The sequence below is a fragment of the Seriola lalandi genome, unplaced genomic scaffold (assembly GCF_002814215.2).
Source record: "Seriola lalandi dorsalis isolate HSWRI2012SDOR001 ecotype SW California unplaced genomic scaffold, Sedor1 jcf7180002054277, whole genome shotgun sequence".
Classification (NCBI taxonomy): Eukaryota; Metazoa; Chordata; class Actinopteri; order Carangiformes; family Carangidae; genus Seriola; species Seriola lalandi.
In genome coordinates this window covers 198,238-214,958 of record NW_019524830.1, presented here as the reverse complement: position 1 = coordinate 214,958, position 16,721 = coordinate 198,238, and the positions used below count along the sequence as shown (strand labels likewise).

At 41.2% G+C, this 16,721-nt stretch overlaps 2 protein-coding genes and 1 pseudogene across 5 annotated transcripts in view; all 3 read right to left on the bottom strand.

The window, feature by feature from the left end:
• Positions 1-603: 603 nt before the first annotated feature.
• LOC111654410 (uncharacterized) lies at positions 604-5,339 on the bottom strand (annotated as a pseudogene). Its single transcript, XR_015437197.1, has 5 exons — positions 4,196-5,339; positions 3,540-3,639; positions 3,344-3,446; positions 3,000-3,249; positions 604-2,649 (listed from the first exon to the last, which is right to left on the bottom strand). The product of XR_015437197.1 is annotated as an uncharacterized LOC111654410 (transcript).
• Positions 5,340-6,028: 689 nt separating this feature from the next.
• LOC111654406 (uncharacterized) lies at positions 6,029-9,636 on the bottom strand. 2 transcript variants are annotated; one of them, XM_023405393.2, is made up of 5 exons: positions 9,195-9,636; positions 8,407-8,458; positions 8,177-8,285; positions 7,832-8,081; positions 6,029-7,652 (listed from the first exon to the last, which is right to left on the bottom strand). In XM_023405393.2, the coding sequence occupies exons 1-5, from the start codon at positions 9,489-9,491 to the stop codon at positions 6,285-6,287; spliced, it is 2,076 nt and encodes a 691-aa protein (XP_023261161.1). In that variant the 5' UTR covers positions 9,492-9,636; the 3' UTR covers positions 6,029-6,284. The 2 variants fall into 2 exon arrangements, with proteins under 2 accessions (XP_023261161.1, XP_087029860.1); XM_087173734.1 differs by lacking the exon at positions 8,407-8,458 and having other exon boundaries at positions 9,195-9,328.
• A 3,228-nt stretch (positions 9,637-12,864) lies between these two features.
• Positions 12,865-16,721, bottom strand: part of amotl2b (angiomotin like 2b) — an 8,236-nt gene continuing 4,379 nt past the window's right edge. Inside the window, exons 6-11 of one of the 2 annotated variants that reach the window (XM_023405482.2) lie at positions 15,997-16,292; positions 15,664-15,839; positions 15,461-15,514; positions 15,142-15,338; positions 14,823-14,954; positions 12,865-14,253 (exon numbers count right to left, since the gene is read on the bottom strand). In XM_023405482.2, the coding sequence (XP_023261250.1) occupies positions 14,168-14,253; positions 14,823-14,954; positions 15,142-15,338; positions 15,461-15,514; positions 15,664-15,839; positions 15,997-16,292 (941 nt within the window). In that variant the 3' untranslated portion in view covers positions 12,865-14,167. Of the gene's footprint in view, positions 14,254-14,822; positions 14,955-15,141; positions 15,339-15,460; positions 15,563-15,663; positions 15,840-15,996; positions 16,293-16,721 lie in introns of both variants that reach the window. The other variant, XM_023405481.2, reaches the window with a different exon arrangement.

Here is a 16,721-nt window from a genome sequence, read left to right as displayed (position 1 = left end):
CACCTTTACACACACTAAACGATAGGTTCAGTTTCTAAAGTCTGCCCTAAAACAATAGGGAAGATCCCATATGAACATTTAAACAGGTTTCGTTTTTTGTCCACTAAAAGACTCCTCCCTAATGCTTTCAATGCACGTGACAGGGGACAATCCACAGTCCTCCTTCCATTAAAAAATGTATTAAAAAGTTAATCTGAAACTAATAGGAGGATCCTGCACCCTGGGTTGCTCAAATTAACTGAATAAGTAACAGTTGGTTTAAATAATTTTTTTGCACAGGAGGGAGATGGCCCCTATTACTTACACTGGAATCACAATGGGAAGGGATTTCTTAGTGGCTAGTGTGAACAGGAGGAATGACTACAGCAAGCAGAAACTGTTTCAGCACCTGATTGTTTACAACCAGCCTTGGAAAAAGGTGAACACATCCTTTAACATCCATCTCAATAAAGTGGATTTGAATGAAAATCAATCTAGCTTTCCTTTCACTCATATTGAGATGGAAATCTGAGATATCAAGAAACATGGACAAACAAAATCCAAACTAACTGTATAGCCTGGCTGTTGCCATTTGTCTAGGATATGGTAATATTCAAAATTCACTTCAGTTTTCAAAAGTTTATTGTGGAAGTCGAACATCATATTGGACACCTTATGTTTCACATTATGGAATAAGGAATAAGTATTTGCGTACAAAAGGAATTAGTTGTGTGAATTCAAATTATCCACCTTTAAACTATTCAGAATAATGTAGAAACTGACAGTGGGGACCACGTCATTCCATTCAAAGCGCTGTATTGGCTGTAGTGTTACTGCAGTTAACTTGTTGTCTCTGAACTACAAAAACAGTTGTAACATTCAGCACCCGTTTCCCCAAAATTGTTAAAATATACACCAATCCTTCTGAAAATTGCACATATTGTACCTTCACAGAAGACAAAGATACTGAAGGGTACTGTAGGCGTACAGTACAAGTGAACTCTTGGCGCTAGGAGATGTGGCTCCTTCCAAAAATTAACACATTCATATACAGTGTGTGCCCGTATTATGGAAGTAAAAGAATAGAAAATATACAACACAAAAGAACAACGGCAGTTCAAATCTGCCTAGTTTAATCTACTTGTACCCAGTCTGATCAGTTGACGGGATACAAAAGTAAAGTAAAATGATGATATCTCTTAACAGTGCAAAAGCAAAGGAATTTTAAGAGACCCAAGCCCTACGGAACATGTTTAGTTTCTCATAATACTTAATGGTTCCAGTTTATCATGGTAAAAAGGTGTGTATGTCACTCAACTGTATTCCTCTTCACAAATGCCCAATGTCTCTCTAAGTGTCTTCAACTACTTTTCTTGGTCTTCCCCTGCGCTTCCTTGTGCTTTTGCCACTGTTCCGGCTGCTGTACCTCTTTCTCTTTGCGTGTTCAGCGTCAAAATCGATATCACTGTCAGAATTGTTTGGCTTTTTTCTTGATTTGCTTTTGTTGTTTGTTACTTTCTCAGTCTTCTCCTCTTCCTCTTCTTTTGAGTCAAAGGACATGTCGCTTTCGGACGGATCGTCCTCACTTTCTTCATCATTGCATTGTGTTCTCCTTAACCTCTGTTGCTTTGATTTTCTAGTCTTAGTGTTTGAACCCGGGTCTTGCATTTCTCCTGCCAGAACAAAGTTGCCTGCTGCATTTCTCTTAGGCCTTCCTATGGGCCTACCTGTGCTTCTCCTATTCCTTTTAGGTCTAGGCACCTCCTCTTCTGCATCCTCTTCTCCCTCTACATTGTCGAGTTCCGAGTCCGCACCTCTCTTGTTCCCATCCCCTTGAGCATCACCAGTGTCACTTACAGTTTTGTTTATTTTACCCTTCTTCTGTTCACACCCAGATGCGTGGTAACGCTGGACATGACTCTTCAAGCTCACGTTGTGATTGAAGCGTTTGTCACAGTGCTGACACTTGAAAGGCCTCTCCCCTGTGTGCAGACGCATGTGAGATTTGAGGTGACCCGCCTGGTTGAAGCCACGCTGGCACACCGAACACTTGTACGGCTTCAGTCCTGTGTGGACAATTAAGTGTCTCCGAATAGAAAGTAAACGGTTGAATTCAATCCCACAGATGTGACATTTTAATTCCTGGGGGCCTCTGTGATCCTCCAGGTGGGTTCTGCGTTCCTTATTTGTGGCAAATGTCTCTGAGCAGTCAGGACATTTATAGGGCTTTCCTTGAGTTAGGTGGATCTGCTGGTGAGTGATTTTATCCACCTTTGTTTTGAATGTAATGTTGCAGTATTTGCAAGGATGCTCATAGTTTTCATTGTGGACTCTGCTGTGGGAATTTAGAGCAACCTCACTAACACATCTCTTGCCACAGATATTGCAGGAATAGGGCTTTACTTTGTGCTCACATGTGTGAGGCCACCGTTTACTGTAAAACCTCCCACACTCTGTGCAGAGCTGACTGTGTTTGGGGGCGAGTGGAGGATAAATGTCATTTTCATCTACTTCATCATCTTCATCGTCAGTTTCCTCATCAGATTCATTATGTAGCACTCCACTTGGCAACAAATCCCTCACTGGCTTCCAATCGTCATCTGAATCCATGTCCCCCTGATCACTTGATTCCTCTGTTTCATTCATGGGATCACTCTCCTCAGACGCTGTCTGTGAGGAAAACAGTGGCAAGAATAGGTATGGGTAAAATTGAACCTTTTTAAGATCTGTAGAGCACAGTTGGTGTTTTGAATATCACAGCCAAACAAACAAGGAGGTGCAATGGGTGCAGACATTTAACTATTTATTCTATAACAACCAGCATGGAAAATAACTGCAAGTATATTTAGAATTCAAAAAAATGTTTTAAATGAATATACAGACAAAATATTGGAAATTGTAGATTTTGTATATCTTTCATTTTAAAGCTTTCTTGGATGCACAGTACCACAAAAAGTAAATGAGTCTCTAAAGCAGTGTGTTTGGATATGGTGCAGTATATCTGACTACTGATGTCCTACCTCCGGAGTTACTTCTGTGCCTCCTGTCGGGTCTTGATATACAGCTGGTGGGACAGTGGCATTGACCTGGCTTTTCCACTGGTTTCTGTACTCACACTGAAGGCACTGTTGGTTCAAGACGATGAGTATGCCATGGATAATTTTCTGCACCTTTACTTTAGAACCACACAAAGGGCACTTGGTGCTCAACAGCTGGAGCAAGCGTTTTTCATTCACAACATACTTCCCCTTCATCTGAAGAAGTGCAGCTCTGAAAACGAAATATAATTGAAATTATTTGAGATCCAGGTTTAAAAAGCTAACATGGTGTAATCAAAATATAAGTATGAGTTAGTCTTACTTACTTTTCTCTGATCATATCAATATTCACAATCTTTTGCAGAATGTGACCATGATCAGACATGAAAACATCTGAAGTATCGCTCGGCACTGGACTTACTGGGACAGCTGAAAATTATATTTAACATTTATAACTCGCATGAAAATATTGAGCACATTCCCAATTCATTTTTCAACACATCACAATTTAAGGTTTCTTACCCACTGATGCCAGTCCTGATCCTTCAGAATAGGAAGATGGACTATCACATGCTTTAAGTTGTTCACAATGAGAATCAACTTGTGGGGTTCCCACAGGCTCCTAGACAAAGTAACATCAGCATGTCAGTCTACATGGGTGTTTCTGGTTGGATAAATTAGTGATATGGAAGTATGAAAATATCTATACACCTGAGATACCTGCGATTTTTTATTTCTCTCTTTAATACTGGAAAGGGGGGGGGCAAAACTCTTGAAAAATAAATTAAACATAAATTGCCAATTAAATTATCATACTGATATAACCCTGGTTTGTCAGTGTGTTATTACTTTAATAGATAATCTTATAAATATCTAACCATTCAACAAGTCTACTTGCAAAACTGAAAAACATTAAATCGACTTGACAATTATATAACTGCTGTGTCTCTGGCTTAATTACTAATAGTTGCGCCATTTGTCAGCAAATAACATCAAGTGAAAGCACATTTGAGTGTTACACTCTAGTGAGAATGAACTCCGATTTATTCAGAAAAACAAACAAACCATTAAGCAAATATACTGTCAACCGCACGAGTTTGTAGCAGGTCTGAAGGGATGCGAAGCGCGTCTTTCTGTGGACACAGTGCTGCAGGTTTCACCGGTAAAAGAAGACTCACCTCATATTTTGGGCTCTCCGGATCCGACTCAAGTTCGTCTGGCTCAGACTTGATACACAGTGATGGGACAACACCGTGCTTCAGCTGGGCCGTGCCAGTCGCGCCCAGGTTTCTAAAACAGTCACCTGTGAAGTGTTCACTACAAATGGTGATATCAGTCCAGCACGATTCTTTAAGTCGTTGTCCATTGACTTCGAAGAGAAACTGAACCCACTCCAGTCTCCTCTCTGGGTCCTCAGGTAACTTGAATCGTTGCGCACTGCGACGCGACGAATCACATCCGACGACGGAGCACATCCCTCCTGCACTTTAGGTGGTCAGACCGCGTTACTGTCGACGTTTACGGGGACTGGAGTATGTGTACCCCTTCCTAGTATCAAGAGTCAGGAGCCATTTCTGCTACGACGATGGCGGGTAGTGGTTGTCCACGGGGTTACATGGCGAGGTTCGCGTGGTTTGTTGTTGTTGGTGTTCTTCCTCTACTACTACTAGTGCTGCTGCTGCTGCTTCTTCCTCTTCTTCGCGTTTTTAATTTTAGGTACATAGCGCAACCCACCGCACGGGAGTATGTAGAACAGGATCTATTTTGTACTACAATAATGAAATGAAAAAAGTGTATTCTTTTATATAGTCCGGTGTTAACCAAGAATTATATCCCTTCCAAGTCCTATTCTTCAGAACCTCTCAACCTTTCTTCGTTACACTGTATTCGACACGGGGCATTATTACATATTCAGCATTTTCAGTGATACTACAATGTTCACATACTTGTGAATTTACTTTCCCCAATAGAAACAGTATCTTATTTAAACCCCTTTTGATCAAACCTTAATCTAAATAAAACCACCTCCTCTCCTCTACTTCTTCTGTCTTTTAAGGATACTAGTCTATAGTATGTTCCGCCTTTTCTGTCTGAATTCCACTTTTTCTGCCAAAGTTCTGATGTTTTTTTTTATTAGTGCTTTACCATCCTCTTTTCCACATGGAACATCCATTATATGCATCATATTTATATTTATATGGCTCTATCCCACATGTGCAGGTACCCTGCAAAATACCCTGAAAAATAAATATCTGTCATGCTGATATACTCCCTTTTTGTTAGTGTGTCACTACGTTAATGGATAAAATAATAAATACCTAATAACTTAACACAGCTACTTCCCTGTGTCTATCTAACAACAATATATCACAGTGCAGAAGTTTTAGGCACTAAAAGCAAAGTGAGGATGCTTAGAACTTGACATGCAACATAAAAACTGTGGATCCAGGGTAGAGAGGCACTGTGGCTGGAAATTTATGTTACTCTTAACATAACTTATTTGGACAAGTGTGTGAACACCACAAACTAAATTCAATTCGCATCTGTCGTATTGGACAGAAATCTCAGAGACAGATACCTTGAAGCGTGAGTAAATTAAACGAAAAGCATATGGCAAAAATGCCACGCATACCCCAACACAGAAAATGCACCAACCACCCCTTTTAAGCTTTGGGCTATATAATTACCAATTAAGTAATGTATTATATTATTCTAACAGCTGCATGGCTTTGTGGCTATTTATGTAACTGCTTGTAACTACAAAAGTAGCTGAAACATTTTACAGCCTTGCTGCCACAAAAAAAATGTTAAAACCCACACCCAACCCTTCTGAAGATAAATTGCTCACACACTTATCGTCCCAAAAGACGACCTTTTAGATGTACAGAGGAACTACATTTACCTCTCCAGCTAGCAGCACGTGACCATCTTTCAGTCAGTTTACGCATCAGCCAACCGGTATTATGAAGGATAAAGCACTGGAAATTCACAGCAGAAAGGAACACAGGCACTTCACATCAGTCCTGTTTACTTTTATCCAGTCTGATCCCATGGTGCACACAAAAGTGAACAAGATTCCAAAGCATTTTGAAATCAAAGCATCAGCTTCTGATCTTTACTAAACAGTAAAAGGCAATGACATTTAATGAAGACCCTGGCCTAAGTGAACATGTTCTATCTGTCATGGTATGTCATTTTCTAGGAAGTCTAGTTGAACGCACACTCTAGAAACCCAATTAATTACTAGACTGTTCATTTTAAGAATCTTCACACCACTAGATTTTTTCTTGGTCTCCGCCTGCGCTTCCCTGAGCTCTTACCACTGTTCTGGCTGCTGTGCCTCTTTTTCTTTGAGTCTTTTGGGTTAAAATCCGAGTCACTGTCAGAATGTTTTGGTCTTCCCCTTGATTTTGCTGTGTTCTTTAGCACATTTTTGCTTTCCTCCCCTTCCTCCTCCGTTGAATCAAAGATGGTCATGTCGCTGTCGGTCGGCTCATCCTCACTTTCTTCTTCACTGTATTGTGCTCTCTTTAACTTCTTCGCCTGCAGTTTACGAGTCTTAGTGTTTGAATCCGGACCTTCCAGTTGAATTGCCAGAACCAGGTTGTCTGCTGCATAGCTCTTAGGCCTTCCAATGGGTCTGCCTGTGCTTCTCCTATTCTTTTTAGTTCTATATTTTCTCTCCTTCTCCTCCTCTTCTGCATCCTGTTCTTCCTCTACATTGTCAAGCTCTGAGTCAACACTTTGTTTGTTCCCATCACCCTGAGCATCACCAGTGTCACTTGCCCTTTCATTTATCTTTTCTCTCTTCTGTTCACACCCAGATGCGTGGTAACGCTGGACATGACTCTTCAAGCTCACATTGTGATTGAAGCGTTTGTCACAGTGCTGACACTTGAAAGGCCTCTCCCCTGTGTGCAGACGCATGTGAGATTTGAGGTGACCCGCCTGGTTGAAGCCACGCTGGCACACCGAACACTTGTACGGCTTCACACCTGTGTGCACAGCTAAGTGTCTCTGAAGAGAAAGTGGCCAGAGGAATTCAATCCCACAGATGTGACATTTTAACTGCTTGGGGCCTCTGTGATCCTCCAGGTGGGTTCTGCGTTCCTTATTTGTGGCAAATGTCTCTGAGCAGTCAGGACATTTATAGGGCTTTCCTTGAGTTAGGTGGATCTGCTCATGAGTGATTTTATCCACCTTTGTTTTGAATGTAATGTTGCAGTATTTGCAAGGATGTTCATAGTTTTCATTGTGGACTCTGCTGTGGGAATTTAGAGCAACCTCACTAACACATCTCTTGCCACAGATATTGCAGGAATAGGGCTTTACTTTGTGCTCACATGTGTGAGGCCACCGTTTACTGTAAAACCTCCCACACTCTGTGCAGAGCTGACTGTGTTTGGGGGCAAGTGGAGGATAAATGTCATTTTCCTCTACTTCGTCATCTTCTGTTTCCTCATCAGATTCATTATGAAGCACTTTAGACGGCAACAAATCCCTCACTGGCTTCCAATCATCATCTGAATCCATGTCCCCCTGATCACTTGATTCCTCTGTTTCATTCATGGGATCACTCTCCTCATCAATAACAGCGACAATCTCAGGGACACCCGAGTCATCTGTTGCCGCTGCCTGTGATACAATTACACAGAATGGGTATGGGGGAAAAAAATATAACAGTTTATAAAATCCAAAAAAATCCAACTGAATGAAAAAAAAAGCTTGGATGCACAGTGCTATCAACAAGTAAATCAACCTCTAAAGCAGTGTGTTTGGATATGGTGCAGTATATCTGACTACTGATGTCCTACCTCTGGAGTTACTTCCGTGCCTCCTGTCAGGTGTTGATCTTCAGCTGATGGGACACTGGCATTGACCTGGCTTTTCCACTGGTTTCTGTACTCACACTGAAGGCACTGTTGGTTCAAGACGATGAGTATGCCATGGATAATTTTCTTCACCTTTACTTTAGAACCACACAAAGGGCACTTGGTGCTCAACAGCTGGAGCAGGCCTTTTTCATTTACAACATACTTCCCCTTCGTCTGAGGAAGTGCAGCTCTGAAAAGTCATTTATTTTTAATTAAATCACCAAATTGATGTAAATAGTAGGCAAAGAAAGCAAAAATGTTAAGCACAAATGAAAGAAAACTTACTTTTCTCTGATCATATCAATATTCACATTTTTTGGTTGCATCTGAAGAAAGGTATCTGTAATATCAGTTGAACATGAAACACCTCTAGGGACAGGGCCTGCTTGAGCAGCTGCAAATTAAATACAAAGAACATATCAGAAAATGATTCACTGTATTTCATCTGAAATAACACATATTTTTTTAACCAGTTGAAGCCAGTCCTGATTCAGAAAAGAAAGTTGGATTATCACCTGTTTTAAGCTGATAACACTGAGAAGCAACTTCTTGGGTTTCTACAAGCTCCTACACAAAGTAACAAAAGTACAAGGTCACAGGTGAACAACAGTAAAACAGTTACAGTACCATTTATTTTCATAGAAATATATGGAAGCTTTATGTGAGCACCGACCGCACAGTGTGCATACTTCCCAACTGATTGGTTAATGGCCCCATTAATGTGTAAATTTGCTTATGAAAAAATGTAGCCCTGTTCCTCTTTCATATTGAGCATATGTTCTATTAATAGGTTTGTAACATGCTTATTAGTGTGATTCAGGGCTTCCTGTTGTACGTTTGATACCAACTGTAACACTTAACGTTATTACTAATGTGTCTGAAGTGTTTAGGTAATAAGAATATAAAGACTTACAGTATGGAAACACTCACAATAAACACGGCTAATACTTGCACATTTCTCTTATTTATTTTCGAATTTTAGAGGAAAAATTAAGAACTTCTTTTGACCCGCACCTAACACCTAACTACTTACATATAGATATGGGAGAAAGCTAAATTATTGTACGTTTACCAAACGTAGCAATCTTAATACTCATGTTTTAATTTCATGTATGTCTGTATTTAATTAACAACTAACTACAGCTGAAAAAAATAAAAACAGTTTTGACTCAAACTGAATGAACTCTGTCCTGTATGTAGTATGTGTCAGTGCTATGTAGTACTATGCTGTGATATGTTGTATAAGTGTGAAGGGAAAACTATTGTATCCGTTTCAGAGTTGGAGCCATCACAACAGACTCACCACACATTTTGGGCTCCCAACATTTAGCTCAGGCTCGTCTGACTCCGGCTGGAGACACAGTGATGGGACAGCACTAGGTGTTAGCTGGACCGAGCCAGTGGGAGCCAGATACACAAAACAGTCATCTTTAAAATGTTCACTACAAATAGTGATGTCAGTCCAGGACGATTCTTTGAAACGCTGCTTATTGGCTGTGGCGAGAAACTGAACCCACTCCAGTCTCTTCTCTGGATCCTCCGGTAACTTGAACCGTTGCGCACTGCGACGCGACGACTCACATCCGACAACGGAGCACATCCCGGATTTAAGTTTTGTCCCTCCAGCTCTTTAAGTGGTCGGACCGCGTTATAAATGTTTATTAAGATCGGAATATGGACGGGACCAGCTGCTTTCCAACCTCAGCCACAGCACCAGGCTATTTCAGCCCGTCGTTGTTGCTACGGCAGCCGTGGCGGTCGAATGGGCGTGGCTGTGTGGACGAGTTCGCGCGTTTTGTTACAAGGCCTACACCGGTTGGTGTATGTTACTCGGTTATTCTCAATCTATCTATCATTAAGACAGATATAAACAAAATAAATAAATAAATGTAATTTTAAAAAAGTTATTGTACATTAAATCTCGAACTCCTGTTTAACAGACTCGTTATAATTTTAGAATTAGTAATTAGGCATACTGTAGATGGGTTAGATTTTTTTTTTTTTTAATACACAATTGACAATATGAAATGTACTTAATAAGACTAATAGGTTGGTTGTTGTTTCCATAATGGTGTCGTTAGCTCACGAAATAATTTTGTTTGTTTGATTGGTAAAATATTCCTCAAATTTTCTCCAGAATATCAATGTAAATTTGCTTTCATAAAATACATTTTCTTATTGTGTCCTCCACCTTTGAACAAAACCACATTTGTTGCTGACATCTACAAATCCTGAGATGTAAGAGGTTTTTTTGTTTGTTTGTTTTTTTGTTTTTTGTCATTGAATATTAGAAAAATGAGAATTCCACACAAAATTTCCACATGGAGGGATTTGTATTTTACTTATTAGTAACCTACACTCGTGGCTTTTAATGTCTTTTCCATTTACAGAAAACGACTCATAATGTGAAATCTGTGGCAGCTGCTGACCAGAAAATTTAAATGAAAACACTTTAGTCCCATTTAAGATTCAACTAATGGCCAAGTGTTCATGTGTAGCGCTGTGCACGTCTAGGAAGTTTCCAGCAGGTGTCCCCATTGAACTTCAAAAGTTTAGTGTACAGTTTTTCAGGGTACTTTTCAGATAGGTTGTTCAAAGCATCTTGGAGAACCTGCCCAAGTTTTTCTGTCAGGGGGGTCATGGTCATCCATGTGGTTTTAAACATATGGCCCCTGAATAAAAAGGAATGCTGCTCACAACTGCCGTCTCTGCAGCAGGTTACACAGTGGTGACACGTTATAGAAGTTAAACTTCTGTGTCACCCCAAAACATGCAAGGTTTTTATGACAAGAGGAAGAAATGATAGGACTTTGTGGATTTACGTTTGTGCTGGGTGTTTTGTTTGCCTAGTATATGACAAGTTATTCCATATGTCCATTAATCTGTGCTGCATGTATCTCCCCCGAGGAGGCCTGTCAATCAATCTCTCATCACACTGCCACAGAATTCATTTGTATCCTTCTGTTTGTTTTTATATGTGTGTACGTGCTTGGGATATGTGTACAATTGCTACTATTTATTATCAGATTTATTTCCTTATTGAGTTTATTTGGCCTCATAAATAGAATAAGACCATATTAATTACCATACCAATGTGAAGTGGGGACAGATCTACATGCCAGAAACCGCCACTTTACTACTTTGATATCATCACTCACCATCATGTATATTTGCTGAACGTGCTGAAACATCAATGACTAAAACCTATTAGGAATGTGCTGTTAAACTATAAACATCAGGATGAGGCCAAAAGAACCCCAGCAGTGCACACAAACACACACTGTGAGAACTGTGTGTTTACACAACAACAGACCCATTCCTTTCATGGTGACTGCAGTTCAGTATGAAGTTCCCATGTGACTGAGCCGGAGAAAGGAGGGAAAACTGATCCAGAAAGTGTAGAAAATGTTGTTTTCTTGGATGTTTGAGCACAAAGGAATTCGACCTCTGACTCCTGTTTACATTCTCTCCTCCTTCATCATATAAATTCTGGGAAAAGAGAGAGAGAGAGAGAGAGAGAGAGAGAGAGAGAGATGCAGTCAAAACTTGTCAGCTGCCTTTCACATTCACAGAGGAATGTTGGCGAGTCTTCACAATGTTGTCAGTCAGCTCACCAGATAAGAGCTTTAAGTTCATAAATAAGATTGATGGCATCGCATGCCACTGGATCCTGCTCTGTGTTTTCCCATACAAGCCTCTCTGTCAAAAAGCATCCGTACTATCTCACCAGCTCATATCCTCTCTGCCCAAGTCCAGGCATGCTGAGGTGTTTAAACACAGTCCCCATCCAATTATCAAATCAAACTACAGCAGGATACAGTCTGACTTTGCCTGCTCGGTTTTTCTAGAAGAGTGATGACAAATGTTTCAGAACTGGCACAGAAAACTGATCTTTAATAGTTTGTTGAAACTATGAGTTAACGGATAGCCTTAAAAAAAAAAAAGAAAATACATTAAACCACGGAGCCTTCAGAACACTTGCATATGAAAAATAAGCTCTTTTTCGATTTGTCTTTAACAACATTTGTGAAAAAAATCAAGTCCTGCTCATTGTTGGTCACTTACAGATTTTAATTTCAACAAACTAAACTCACACAAACTCAACCCCCCCACACCCCACACCCCTTTACCTAACAACGTGTGTGAAAGCCTCTCTACCTCTGCCACTTCTCACACACGTGTTCCAGTGGTAGGATGACTGGTGAACCATGTGAGTGGCCACTGATGACACCATAACATTCATTGTTCTTGTCATTGTCATTAACCTCATTGTTCCGCTGCATTGTGAAGTCTCTTTGTCAGTGTTGCACGCCCGCCCCAAAACTGGTACAAGTCGATATTTGTGACAGTGTGTGTTCATGCATAAGTGTGTGTGTGTGTATGTGTGTGTGTGTGCGTGCGTGCGTGCGTGCGTGCGTGCGTGTGTGAAGGAGACAGGGAGCTCTGTCCTGAAACAGATACCACACAAGTGAGCTCTCCATTCTCTCATCTTCCTATCCAATGGCATGTCCTGAAATGGTTCATAAACACCTCTTGGGCGGGAGTCAAATTGGTGGCAATAAAAGCGGCCCGTTAACAAAGGTGTATGGCAGAACACAGGAATTTCAAATGGCATTAGCGGCTAATCTGGGAGAAACCTGTCTTTGTCATGTATTGGGTTACGTGTCCCGATGAGAATGTGATCTATGTCAAGCATGCTCTTCATGGCAAGAGGAGAACAAGAGAGCAGGCCACCCGAGAAAGTTGAACCCAAAAGAATGCAGCTCTGGTATTCATTAATGAAGAGCACTCTTCTCTGTGGCGGAGCGAGAGGACAGGAATGAAGAGATTGAGCGACAACAGAAGTGGGAAGAGAAGATTCACAATATTTACCAGAAAAAGTACAATTTTTCTAACACTCACAAGCTTATTTCTGCTTATATTCACAAGTAAAATCCTGTGTAAACTAAACAATTCAACAGTCAGGGAGCCAGTTAATGTATATTAGAATATTTTATTGCTTTATGAAATGTTGCATGAATTCAACTGTAAAAACCTTCATACTGTTTGAAGTTCACAGAAATGTCTGTTTAAAGTCAACACTTGGTTGCTTGGGTACAGCTTTGACATGACCGTGATTGTCGGCACATAACTTACAAACATACAAACATAAACTCTTTGGCGTCCTGCTCAAAGCACTATCTAAAATAAGAATACAAACATCTGTATAAAATATATAATAACAATAATAATAATTATAATAATAATAATTAAACTGTTTTGTTAGTTCAAAGCTCACAGTAAACAAAAAAAACCCAACACGGTGTAGTTTTCAACTTTTATCCCACAATGGTGACCAAACCAGCAGAATCACCACATCAGGAAACACACACACACACATACTGTAATCACACATGCAAACATACTCTGAGAAGGAAAAACTCATTAAAATAAAAGAAATAAAAATAAAAAAAACAGATGATGAAATCAACACCATGATGCAACCCTCCCAAAATTACAAACAACACCAGGTCTGTGTCAGTTTGGCAAAAAACATACCAAATTTGTCTTTTATATATTATGCATCTGACTGTTCACACAACTCTAAGCCTTTGTAGAACCAGCTACTCGGGCTTAATGAATATGGACAGCAAGAGCATTTAAATCAGCAGTGTTTCATGTGTTATCATCTTAAATTATTGAGCAAAGGGAAGTCTTCCAAACAGATAACATCCATGTTATGGGAATGAGGTTATTCAAATTAACATTTTCTGGAGAGGAGGGGAATGCGGGTCACATAGATAACCTTTTATTGAATATTTATCTAGAAGGACATGAGGCTTAAGTTAATATTTGGGGAATGTGGAAACCAGATAAGATAAATATGTAGCTTCTTAATTCACTGGATTGGGGAAAGAGATAAAGGGGAGGGATAAATGAGAGGGGGAGCAGCAATTATATATATATTTATATAAATATTTTGGCATACACTCTCTTAGAACATGTTGCCCTATTACAATCCACAATACTGTCCAAGTACCTCGGAGGATTCATCTTTTCTCACCCAGCCGGGCCGACTGCCTGCAGCTGCCCAGCTTAGTGAGAGTAAGTGAGTCGGAGCACAGCTCTGTCTCTAAAATGTGAAAAGTCCTTTTTTTCCTGTGCTTTGGCCTCTTTCCACAACATTCTTGCATCCAATATTTTTTTCCATTCGCTATTCAAATACTTGCACTCTTCACAGATTCTCAGAATTGTTTTTTTTTTTTTTTCCTCATTTAAAATCCACTTCTCAGTTCTTTAAATGAAGATTTCCACAGCCTCCGACTCCAACTCTTCCAGGCCTCTGAAAGGGTTTAATAGCAGCTTCTTAGGAGCTGCCTTGTCTGGGGAAAAGAAGAGAGAGAGAATAAATAATTATATGAATGTTTTAGGGCTAAAACAGTGGAAAAATGTCATACAGCTCAGCTATCTGTGAGTAAAGGTTAACGGAGATTTTCCACAGTCAAACAGACCCCTCTGGTAAATGTGCTCAGTCAACAGATCCACATTATTTCCTAACCATGCACATTCCGCAAGGCCCACATTATGAACCATGACCTGGACAGATGGTATCTGATTGGCTGGTTAAGTAGCAGCATAGTTAATCAATGTGCACATCCATAAAGTCCAGGTCCAAAACTCCTCTCTTGCAGACAGAAAACTCTACTTACATGCAGTGAGTGCACGTGTGTGTGTGTGTGTGTGTGTGTGTGTGTGTGTGTGTGTGTGTGTGTGTGTGTGTGTGTGTGTGTGTTCTGTGTAGTGTAGTCTGAGCCTGTGCAGGCTTTTTTATCCAATGCTGTGCACTGCATGTGTGCAAATCGTTTATCGTTCAAGTTTTATACTGAGAGCATTATTGGATTATTGGCCCTCGTAAACAGACACACTCATGCATATTTGATAGCTCACTCACCACTGTGGAGCTTAGTTGTGCTGGCAGCCTCTTTGGCTTTGGTTCCCTCCACCTGCCGCTCTAGCGTCCCAGGTTCGGACTGAGCGGAGAACTGACGGTTGGGCAAAGTCTGATCATCTGAAAGACTCTTACCTAAAAGAAAACATCACAGACAAAAAAATGTCAGTTTCAACTCTTATTGGTTGTAAAATAGTTTATTGAGAGAGAATCTACTTTTTATAGCTCTTTAAACTAGAGGATGTAGGACATACAGCGGGCTGCTTTCCCTAAGTACCGCCTCACATTAATAATTTAAATAAGGGAGCATTCTTCTCCACACCTCTGCTCTTTGTGTTGCTCTTGATGGTGCTGATGGAGGGAGTGGAGGAGGCGGGCCGGAGAGGTGCCCCCGCTGCGTTCAGGAGGTTTGTCCGGGGACTTTGCTCGTCCCTCCGCCCCTGGTCCTGGTGCAGCCGCTGGTTGAGGATCTTGATCACAGCATCTTTTTCTAAGATCTGAGCGTAAAGAGCACGGATCCTGATGCAAAACAGAGACATAAGAACACAAGTCAGAAAGCAGATAACCTACTGATGCCAAAAAAAAATAAAAAATTCTCTCATGATTTGTAGATTGTAGAGAGTTCAATCATAGGTATGCACCTGTTTTCCATCTCTTGATTCCTGTAGTCAGCAACTGGCAGCTCCTCGTTGAAGCTGTTGTTAGAAGAGTGGCAGGGCGAGTGGTTAATGATGGTGGTGTCTCTGAAAAAGTTAAGATATTGGAGTTTAGCTTAAATTCATATGTGCTGAATAAACATGTGTGCATGCAAATGTCCAAGCAAATAACCAAGCCCCATCTTTACCTCTGGGCAGCGGCGGTGGCAGCCACCTCCATGGCGAACTGCCTCATGGTGCTCTCCTCCAGGTACTTCTGCTCCCAGCGCACCATGTCGGCCTCAAGGGCCAGGATTCGCTCCTCCCGCTCATGCAGACGCTCTTGGAGGGAGCTCATGGTCACTCCTGGCGGCTGGGACTGCCTCTGAGGTGGAAAGGGATGGTGAAACAGTCAAAAGGTTAGGTGATAAGAAGCGCCATGAAATAATGAGGTCCAGAAATCTGAAACCCATGAATTACAATAGACATCGTATGACAAAATACTAACTGGTTTTTTGCATTTTCTGACTTTGCAAATTTACCTGCTGCGCCCTCAGACTCCTCAGCTCCTGCTCTAGTCGCGTCCTCAGTTTCATCTCCAGGCTCTCCCTCTTCTCACAGGTGGACTGTAGCTGAGCCAGCGCACTCTGAAGCCTCTCCACCTTGTCCACATAAGCCCTCTTCCTCCTCAACTCCTCCTCCAGCTGGCGACCGCGTCCTCGAGCTGCCTCCAGGGCCTCCTCAAGTCGCTTCGCCCTGAGGCTCTGCTCCTCCGCTGTGGCTCGCAACCGCTCCAGTTCTCGCTCTACACGCTCCCGCTCAAAGTTCTGCTCCTCATCTGAAGAAAAACAAAAAAGTAGAGGATGCCGGGTTATGAGCATGTTTGATGCATCACGTGGACATGAATTTAAGTAGTTTGGTTTAAAAAAAACAAAAAACGACAAGACACAACTGCGATGAGATGCTGTGGTCCGTTCTAAAAATATCTATGAATCCACAATTTCTCCCTCCTGAGCTTAACCCCAGTAATAAGCACCAGAGTTGCTACATGGTGGCCAGTGTTCTTCATTTAGCGAAGCACTCCTGGAATGCTGAGAGGAGGAAGGAGGAGGAAAGGGGAGAAAGCCGCCCTATCCCTTTGACCCACATAGCACAGAGCATTCCTCATCAAGGCCATACAAACACCACCACACTGCTTGAGTCCAGTTCCTTAAACAGACAACATAAATCACACTAACAACAGGTGGGGGCGGATGGGGGTGGGGGA